Consider the following 10,515-nt stretch of genomic DNA (forward strand, 5'->3'; position numbering starts at 1 on the left):
TAAGCCTAAACATTCATGAAGATTCCAAAAAAGCACAAGATACATTTCAATGACTAACTTAAGCATGTTACTGTGAAATGTACATATGTTAAATTCTTAATAGTGGACACAGAAATTTCAGTGACTGAAAAAAAACTGGCAAATAAAACGAAATACTGGAACAGGCCATCATAAATTTCATGGCATTTTTCAGAACTGTCTAATGTACTGTTCTATCGTACTATGAAATTTTAACTAAAAAAACGTACTGAAAATGGCACCGAGTTTACCAACATACTTTCATTTGCAAGACATTTTCTATTTCCCATCAATCCTTTTCCATTCTTGCAGCATTGGTGACTTCTCACACCTAGGGCAAGACTTTACTGTCAGGCACTGGGATCCAGTAGCCAGGTGTAAATGGGTGGAGGTCAGAAGCCTACACAGTATAGAAACAAACCGACAGTCATTCAACTGAGAGACAGAAAGAACTGCAGATGCTGGAGTCAGAGACAACACATTGTGAAGCTGGAGGAACACAGCAGGTCAGGGACCATCAGAGGAGCAGGAAAGACGACGTTTTGGGTCGGGACGCTTCTTCAGAACTGGGGAGGGGGTGGTAACGACCTCAACACTGACATCTATTTCAAACCCTCCGATTCCCATAGCTAACTTGATTACACCTCCTCTCACCCAACCTCCTGCAAGAATGCAATCTCTTACTCCCAAATCCTTCACCTCTGCCGCATCTGCTCTCTAGACGGAGTGTTCCACTCCTGGACATCCCAGATGTTCTCCTATTTCAAGGAACACAAATCCCCCCCCAACGCCGGTGATCAAAAATGCCCTCAGCCACATCTCCTGCATTTCCCGCACTTCTGCCCTCAAAACCCCTCCCCACCAACAAAAATAAAGATCGAGTCTCCCTGGTCCTCACATACCACCCTACCAGCCTCCGTATCATTCTCCACCATTTCCCCCACCGACAATCTGACCCCACAACCAAAGATATATTTCCTTCTCCACCCCTATCTGCCTTTCGTAGGGACCGCTCACTCTGCAACTCCCTCGTCCACTCCACACTCCCTACTAACCCCACCGTCCCCGGCACCTTCCCCTGCAACCGCAGGAAGTGCTACACCTGCCCCAACACCTCCCCCCTCACCCACATTCAAGGCACAAAACAAACCATCCACATTAGACACGGGTTCACCTGCACATCCATCAACTTGGTTAACTGCATCCGTTGCTCCCAACGTGGCCTCCTCTACATCGGTGAGACCAAGCGCAGTCTCAGGGACTGTTTTGTGGAGCATCTCGCGCTGTATATGACAAATGACAACACCATCCAGTTGCCAACCATTTCAATGCCTCCTCTCACTCCCTGGGTGACATGTCCATCCTGGGCCTCCAGTGTCACAATGACGCCACACGCAAACTGGAGCAGCACTTCGTATTCCGCCTCAGGAGCCCACAGCCCGATGGCCTAAACATGGAATTCACCAGTTTTAAAATCTCCCCACCCACGGCCTCATTCCATGTCCAAAGTTCCCTCTCATCTCCGCCTCCTTGACCTGACACAACCTGTCCATCTTCTTCCCCACCTATCCGCCCCACCCATCGCACTGACCAATCCCCACCACTCCCTACCTGCATTCACCTTATCACCACCCCACCTACCTTTCCCCAGCCCCACCCCTCTTCCCTCTCGCCTCCTTGACCCGACACAATCGATCCATCTTCTCTCCTACCTATCCGCCCCACCCATCCCACCGACCAAATCCCACCACTGCCTACCTGCGCTCACCTCTCACCATTCTACCTACCTTCCCCCGCCCCACACCCCTCCTTCTATTTATTTCCCAGCTCCCTTCCCCCTCCCCCATTCTGAAAAAGGGTCCTGAACTGAAACGTCGACTTTCCTACTGCTCTGATACTGCTGACCAGTCATTCAACGAAGATTTTTAGCAAATTGTCCAATTAGTGACTAAAAGGTGGGAAGCATTGTTGAATTAAAGACAATAGACAGCCTCTGGAGTCTGGAGGACCAATAAGAGATGCCCCAGCACATGTTTTTATATTCTTTTCATCCAGGTGGTTTACGGTTGCATGAAGCCAGAGGGCCACATGGTCACAGTGTAAGGGACAAAGAGGTGGATATAGCCAGTGGAGGTCAACGACAGGTCATGGAGAGGCAATCTAAAAGGGGTGAGGCATCTGTCAATGGTCATGTGCTCACTTCACATTTTTAGAACATACTGTTCACTTTACCATTCCAGTTCAAGTCAGTTTGAATTTAGGATTTTCAAGGCTTTCACTTCTGTCAGGGTGACATTGCCAAATTTTATTTCAAAGTACACACTGCTCATTTCTCCTGAAAAATTCTCGCATATCCAATTGAAGAATATTAAACTGTTGTGTGCCCTGACCGGCTTTTATCCCTCAATCATCATCACCAGAACAGATTACACTAGTCACTTCTCTGTTGTGCGGTTTGTGGAGCCTTGTGTGTACACTTACTGTTTTACCAGCCTATATAACAGGGGCAACATACCAAAAGCAATCCACTGCCTCTGAAGCATTTTGGAACATCTCAAGGAGTGGATAGGATGCTCTACAAACCCACGTACTTACATTACTTTCTGCAGCTTTTAAAACCAGTTCTGGCAGAAAACAATGATGACAAGTCTTAAAACTCTCATTGCTAACTATAATCAAGTAGAACAATCACTGATAAGTAATTCCATTTGTTTTATCCTCCCATTTGAAAAAAGAAAGTGTGTGTAAGGACCTACTTTGGCCTCTTTCCTTCTTGTTTCTTACTTTTGGTCATGTCCTTCTGTTATAGCAGCTAGGATCACTTATTTGCAGGCTAGTCCAGTCGATGCATAGTCAACTACAACACTGTAACAGGCAACACTGGATCTACTTTCAACCAAATTCACTGTCCAACAAAAATCAACCAACAGCAGCAATCCTATGTTTCCCTTCTATAGTTCAAGGAGCTTATTACCACTGCCCAGGCTGAGATGGTCTAGCCTGATTGTGACAACAGTTAGCACATAGCAATGTTTTGCTCTTTGTGTCTTATTGTCACACCACATCAGTATTGCCAACTTTGGTTGGATTATGTTCTCGGAGGCTCCATCTCATGGGATGCTGCCTCCAATCGTGCCACCCAGTCCAGATTTTTCAACCCCTGCCCCATCTCCAGTATTTCAAAACTCAAATGTTTGAGATTCTTTTATGAATACACATTTTTCCCCAGGATTTCTTGCACACTTTCCCGAAGATTATTCTTTACATTCTTTGAGATTTCAGAGGAGCACAGCAGGTCAGGCAGCAGAGGAGCAAGAGAGTCAATGTTTCAGGTCAGGACTCTTCATCAGGAAGGGGAAGGGAGCTCAGAAATAAATAGAGAGAGGAGGGGTGGGGCTGGGGAAGGTAGGCAGGATGGTGATAGGTGAGTGCAGGTAGGTAGTGGTGGGGATTTGTCAATGAGGCGGGAGGAGTGGATAGGTGGGACAGAAGACGGACAGGTTGTGTCAGGTCAAGGAGGCTAGGATGAGAAGTAGGGTTGGTCATGGGCTGAGGCTGGGAGTGGGGAGGTTTTGAAGCTGAGGCGTTCTATATTCATGCCATTGGGTTGTAGGCTCCCAAGGTGGAATATGAGGTGCTGCTCCTCCAGTTTCCAGGTGGCGTCGTTGTGACACTGGAGGAGGCCCAGGATGGACATGTCATCCAGGGAGTGGGAGGGGGGAGTTAAAATGGCTGGTGACTGGAAGGTGTTGTGGATTGTAGCATGCAGATCGCAGGGCGCTCCGCAAATCGGTCACCGAATGTATGCTTAGTCTCACCAATGTAAAGGAGGCCACATTAGGAGCAATGGATACAGCAGACCAGGTCAGGAGATGTACAGGTGAATCCTTGTTGGATTTGCAAAGTTTGTCTTGGGCCTTGGATGGAGGTGAGGGGAGAGTCGTAGGGGCAGGTGTAGCACTTCCTGCAGTTGCAGGGAAAGGTGCCGAGTCTGGTGGGGTTGGAGGAGAGGGTGGAGCAGACAAGGGAGTTGCGGAGTGAGCAGTCCCTACAAAAGTCAGATAGGGATAAGGGTGGGGGGATATCTCTTTGGTGATGGGGTCGGATTGTAAGTGGCGGAAGTAGCAGAGGATGATGTGTTGGATGTGGAGGTTGTTTGGATGGTATGTGAGGACCAAGGGACTCTGTCTTTATTTTCATTGGGGAGAGGGGTTTTGAGGGTAGAAGTGCAGGAAATGCAAGAGAAGCAGTTGAGGGCATTTTCAATCAACAGAGGGGAGGGGGAGAAGTTGCTGTCGATGCAGTACAGGACATCTTGCAAGGTTGGCAGTCCTATTTCTTGCATCTATTTACCAATTAGTTATTGGCGAGTACTTTTTTTTGAATTAACAGTTAAATTGAAGGGGCCCACCATGATGCTTTACAGGAATCAAAATTAAAACAATTTCTGATCAAAAAAGGAGGAAATAAAACGATTGTAACTTCACTTCATTATTTTCCTTACGCAATTTGCCAACTGAGAATATAAACAACAAGACTCAGGTCACGAACAACATGAGGATGGGCCTAGATAGTTGCAGAGATGGGTGAAGTTTAGCCATCAACCTGGGATGAGTGGCACAGATCAATTTATTCCCGAAAATAAAAAAGGTCATCTTTCCTCCTGCTGCACAAAACAAAACCTGCAGCTCATCTAAATTTCCACTTAATTATTGGGGAGAAAATGAAAAACCTGTTCTTACCAAACCACACTAGTTTTTATGAAGACTTAGGATAAGAGATACTACTATAATACAAATGGAATAATTTTTTAAAAAACAGTCACTTTTAAACAAAGTACAGGGTTGATACCAGCGAAGGGACTGACAGTTCCACAATGTAAAGTGTTGGAACTTCACACATCTTCCGTGGGATACACTTGCCACACTGTAACCTGTTTCTCTTCACAACAATTCACATTAGCAAGATTACCAGTTCCTTTGAGAAACTTATTCTATGCCAGAGAAGATTGAAACAACCAGATTTTGACTCACCCACTCTCAAGCATCATCCTATCCCACTTTAACAGTCGAGGACAAAAGAAATGAAAAATAGCTGAAAAGTGGCCCAGAGATAACAAGGTGTAGAACTGGATGAACGCAGCAGGCCAAGCAGCATCAGAGGAGCAGGAAAGCTGACGTTTCGGGCCCACACCCTTCTTCAGAAAAAGACCCTTCTGGGTCTAGGCCTGAAACGTCAGCTTTCCTGCTCCTCTGATGCTGCTTGGCCTGCTGTGTTCATCCAGCTCTACACCTTGTTATCTCAGATTCTCCAGCATCTGCAGTTCCTACTATCTCTGAAAAGTGGCCCAGCTGGTTTAATGTGGCTAAACAGCACTTTGAAAATTAATATTGAAATTCACATGTATGCACTTAGAGTTGCATGACATATCACAGGGTAGATATGCTTTTCAGACCTTTTTTTTTGAAAAAAAAAACAAGCCCTACTAACCGGCAAGTGTTTTTCAGTATTAATTAGTTGAGCACATAGATTGCTGATAAGTTTTAGGATTTTCTCTCTAAACGTGGGGTGTAATTTAAATCAGCACTGAGTAAATATAAGCACTGTGTTCATTTATGGCTTAACTAGTTCTACTACTTGTACAAATATAACAGTCCGAGCAGTTTGGAAGGTAACAAATTTAATAGTGCTATTTAAAGAAAGGAGGGAGAGAGAAAATAGGAAACTAAAGGCCAGTTAGTCTGATATCATTCATTGGTGTAAGGAAGCCTTAACACTACATTTAGAAAAACATAGTATGATTAGAAAAAGTCAGCATGGTATTATGAAAGGAAAATCCTGTTTTGACAAATTTCTTACAAATTTTGATTTTGTAACTGGAAGGGTAGAAAAAGGGGAGCCAGTAGATATTGTATATTTGGCATTTCTGAAAGGCATTCAATAAGATATCACGCAAAAGATTAACACATATTAAGCACTCGTTTAGGTGAAATATTTGCATGGGTAGAAAGAAGGTTAATGGACAAGAAGCAAAAATCAGGGATTTATAGGATATTTTCAAACTGGCAGGCTATGACTCAATGAATACCATAAAGGCTCGTTGCTAGGACCTCAGCTATTTATAATCAGCGATAACAATCTTGATGCAGAGAGCAAAAGTCTGAATTTTCACTGCCAAAGCACTGAAGTCAGATTTACCTCATTAGAAAGGTCCCCAAATAATGGAATTTTTGATTGTTGGTGGTGGTGAGATTGGAGGAGGGCAGACTTTGTCCCAATGCAACAGGAACACTTTAGGCCCTCTAACACTCACCAAAAGATATTACAAGCATTTATGCCAGTGGTACATGCATAACAGGAAAGTCTTAAAAATAGATTAACTGAAATTATTTTGTATCATTGTTCACCATGCCCAACAGTCTAACAATTTCTCCCAATATCTCGTTTCTCCAAATCCATGCAAGTTATGGGGTATTGTCCACAGAGTCACCTTTTCAGCACTACTTAGGCCTCACAGACCTTCTACCTTTTATGCCAACTCATCCACTATTCACCTTGGACAGATCTTAGGTGCTGAGTTGAGAAGAAATAAAGTTCTAAAAATATAACACAAGTTTAATTACATTAAAAACACTACCATCTTGAAATTGGAAAGTTGAATGTGATTTAAAGTGGGCAATCTGTTACAAAATAAAACCTTCTAGTCATATTTCTCATAAGGTGGTAATCCTTTAATAACCTCTTTCAGCTGACAATCAAACCACAAACTCAGAATACTCTGCTTAGATAACTACCTTTTGGAAATCAGGCAAACATTCACAAAGAGTCTTAAGACAAATTTAACAAGCAGCTACTATAATTGTTAGAACAGAATCGTTTTTTAAAAAGTTTTACAAGTAATACTTGTAGTCCATTCTATTTTTAATTTTAAGAAAGAGTAGAGGACTTAAATAATTTCACATCATGACAGTTATATGGACCTTATCCACCTTCAAGAGTGTTTACATGAACTCCATAAATTTGAGATACCTACACTGCAGGTTAAGGTTCCTTCAACAATCAAAATGAGGTCTCTTTCAACTTAGCATTGAATTCAAGTAGCCTTGCTGAGTTCAAGTTTTGTTTGTGTGAATCACAATGCACCGCCCTTTCCCTACCATTGGAAATTATATCAGTAGAAATGAGGGCAGGACTTCCACATCTGGGTCCCACCAGCCATTTTGGAAGTTCTGCTGGGTCTTCACATCTCCACATGAATGCAGACCAGCGAGTTCTGTTTCTCAGGTGGGTGGCGATACAAAGCTGGGTGCAAATACAAGCTGAGAGGAGGACATTAAGAGGTTCAAAGGGATATGGACAGGTTAGTGAGTGAGCGACAAGGTGATAAATTGGGTATAATGTGGGCCAAGTGAGAGTTTATTCCCATTGGTTGCAAGATTGTAAAGTAAAATCTCTTTTTCAAAAAGTGTAACAAAAGTTTATGTTTGGTGAGACTTGGGTGTATTCATGCAAACACAGAAAACATTTAAAAATGGGATGAGTAGTACACCATTCAGCCCTTCAAGGCTGCTCTATCATTGAATATGATTACAGCTGATTATCCAACTCAGTGCACTGTTGCTCACACCGTTTGATCCCTTTAGACTTGGAAACATATTTAACCCTTACTAGGAAAATCAAAAGCAATCAAACAGAGTAAGCAATTGACGCATTGAAAAGGTACGAGAGTATAAAAATAAAAAAGTTTCAGCTTAATTTATTCAGCTTTGGCAAGACCACAACTAGAATACTGTGTGCAATTTTGGTCTCCATAATTAAGGAAGGATATACTTGCGTTGGAGGCATTCCAGCAAAAGTTCACAAGATTGGTCCCTGGGATAAGAGGTTGTCCTATGTTGAGAGGCTGAGTACTATATTCTCTGGAACTTAGAACAAGGGGAGGTAATCTCATTGAAACATCAAAGGCAATGAAGGGATTGATAGGGCAAGATATTGTTTCCTCTGGCTGGGGAATCTGGAACAGGGCACACTTCCAGGAATAATTATTTAGCAGCGAGATGAGGCACATAAGAACTATGAGCAGGAGTAGACAATTCAGCACCCTGAGCTCCTCCATCATTTAGTACGGTCATGGCTGATCTCATCTTCATCTCAACTTCATTTCCTGCCTGTTCCGCAAAACCCTTTAATCCATTACTAAGTAAAAATCTGTCTGTCTATCTTCTCCTCAAAATGTCTCAATGACCATCGCACTCTGGGGTAGTGAATTCCACAGATTCATGACCCTTTGCAAGAACTAATTCCTCTCTGTCTATTTCAAATCTACCACATTTAGACAAAAACTATGACCTCTCATTCTAGATTGCCGCACAAAGGGAAATATCCATTCTACATCTACATTATCAATCTCTTTTTAGCATCTTATAGCAACTAGATAAGGTTGTTGCGAATCTTTGGAATGCCCCAGCCAAGAAGGGTGTGAATACACCATTATTGAACATATACAAGGTTGAGATAGACAGATTTCTTTGTCTCTCCAGAAATCGGTGGGAACGAAGAATTGAAGACAGAGATCAGCTATGGTCATACTGTATGGTGGAGCAGGTTCAACGGGCCAAACCGTCTTCTCTGCTCCTATATTCTTACAATAATGATCATGTAATTAATTCATAAGAGTGAATGGGTTATAATTTTAAAAAGTTTCATGTTTGGCAAATACTGTCATTACCAAGGAATTTCCCTTTAATTAGTTCCAAAACCTCCCCCCCCGAATAACTTTCAACAATCATTTTACAAAATGGTTCCTGTCTGAATGCCATCATACATAAACCAAAAGTATACAGTAATGTGCCATTCTTTTCCTCCTGCTGTAAATTAAATGCTTCTCTTTCTTTTCCCACTTCTCTCTCCCACTTCTTTAACACTGCCCCAGCAGCCAGCTGCATTATAATCCAGTAGTGAAACAGAGATGCTCTATCTGATGCCAACATTGCAACCAAAGCAAAGCGCAAGAGAAACTTACTGTACACAAAGCTCACAGTCACCTCAGCTCAACCAAGATTACTTTATATTCTATTTCAAAATATATTAACTCTTCCTTTGCATATCCTTTAGAAAATGTTTAATTTTGCTCTCTCCCCAGCAGCACAGTAAAACAGCAAACACAATGAGGGAAAAAAAAGTGAAATCCTTTCCTGTTAAGATTTAGTATTCTTTGTATATTGGAAGCGCAAATTACAAATTTTACTTAACCAGTGCTAGAATACACCAGGATTTCTGGTGCTGTGGAATCAATCCCATTTGCATTGTAGGACAGGTTAAGTAACACAGACAACTGTGTATGCTCAAGGCTACATGCACACAGTTGTTTGAAAGCTGCACATTGTGCCTGTTGTTTCTTTGCATTGGCTTTTCTTCAGAGACAGGGAAGGTCACACAAGTAGAAACTAAGCTTTCACCCCATACAAGTGGTCTATGTGGAGACAGTGACATGAGTTCATTAATAATGCAGTGCAGCCACTGAAATAAGGGTGGCTGGAGACGATATAAAAGAGTCATATAACATTCAAACCATTGGAGTAAAGCTGGGATAATGTCAATGCTATTTAGTGAAGAACTTAATTGTAACTTTTTAAAATGTACTATTTTTACCACACATACAAACAGTAAGTATGGACAAAAATACCCAGAAATCAAGAAATAAAACGTTTGCAATGGACAGCAGGCTGACTGGCATCTGCAAGAAATACTGGGCAATGTTTCACTGCAACCCTATGTCAGAGTCCAATCTGTTATCTATTTCCAGCATTTGCAGTCAGCACTCAGATCCTGCAATTTTGTCAAGACTACTTTGAAACAGAAGAAAACTGAAAAGACAGAAGGTAGACATTCTCACCTCACAGCAGTACCAGGTGCAAGAGTGGGAGCCTGTTAACTAGTGACAGCAGTGAAAGCTGCAGCTTTGTAAGAAAATGAAACATTTCATCAATAGACTTCTGGTCACTAAATTACTTAAAAAGCAAAATTGCAATAACTGCCCATTCCACATCTAGTTCAATTTATAGGGCCCAGTTACTGTTACTTGTGTTTGTATTACTCCTCAACAATGTAAAATTCTTTGGAGGTCTGCTTTTTCATTCAGCTGAGAGTAATGTTCTTTATTTAAAACTCTTTTCCCTTCAAAATCATACCTTGGTTTTGTTGCTTTTTACTTCTAAACATTTGCTATCCTCTGACTTACCTCGAGTGCTCCTGTTCAATGTCTTATCAAGTGCATTTACTCTCAGAAGAATTAAGTTCCAAATATGTCTCTACCACGAGGCTTGTTCATACAACCACACCCTGCTCCCTCACAGGCTAATACGTCTGATCTTTGCTGGTCTGTTTTTCCTTTTGAAATTCACTTACGCAATCCTTCCACTTATTAATGCTCTCCACTTCCAAGATTCTGAGCATTTCTTTATTCTAAGTGTTGCAATAAATTAAAGGTTTCACTTT

General features: G+C 42.1%; 1 protein-coding gene across 8 annotated transcripts in view; it reads right to left on the reverse strand.

Annotated features, from left to right (window-relative positions):
* The window catches only part of klf8 (Kruppel-like factor 8), an 82,358-nt gene extending 71,975 nt beyond the window's left edge, over positions 1-10,383 (reverse strand). For 2 of the 8 annotated variants that reach the window (XR_007263620.1, XM_048604993.1), the window contains exons 1-2: positions 9,914-9,955; positions 249-418 (exon numbers count right to left, since the gene is read on the reverse strand). Coding sequence is in view for 4 of the 8 variants with exons in the window: in XM_048604993.1 (XP_048460950.1) it covers positions 249-308 (60 nt within the window). In the remaining 4 variants the exon portion in view is untranslated. Of the gene's footprint in view, positions 1-248; positions 419-9,913; positions 9,978-10,258 lie in introns of those variants that run through there. The other 6 variants (XR_007263621.1, XM_048604994.1, XM_048604996.1 and 3 more) reach the window with 6 other exon arrangements.
* Between the last annotated feature and the right edge of the window lie 132 nt (positions 10,384-10,515).

This window comes from Rhincodon typus, chromosome 14, assembly GCF_021869965.1.
Source record: "Rhincodon typus isolate 14 chromosome 14, sRhiTyp1.1, whole genome shotgun sequence".
NCBI classification, from domain to species: domain Eukaryota; kingdom Metazoa; phylum Chordata; class Chondrichthyes; order Orectolobiformes; family Rhincodontidae; genus Rhincodon; species Rhincodon typus.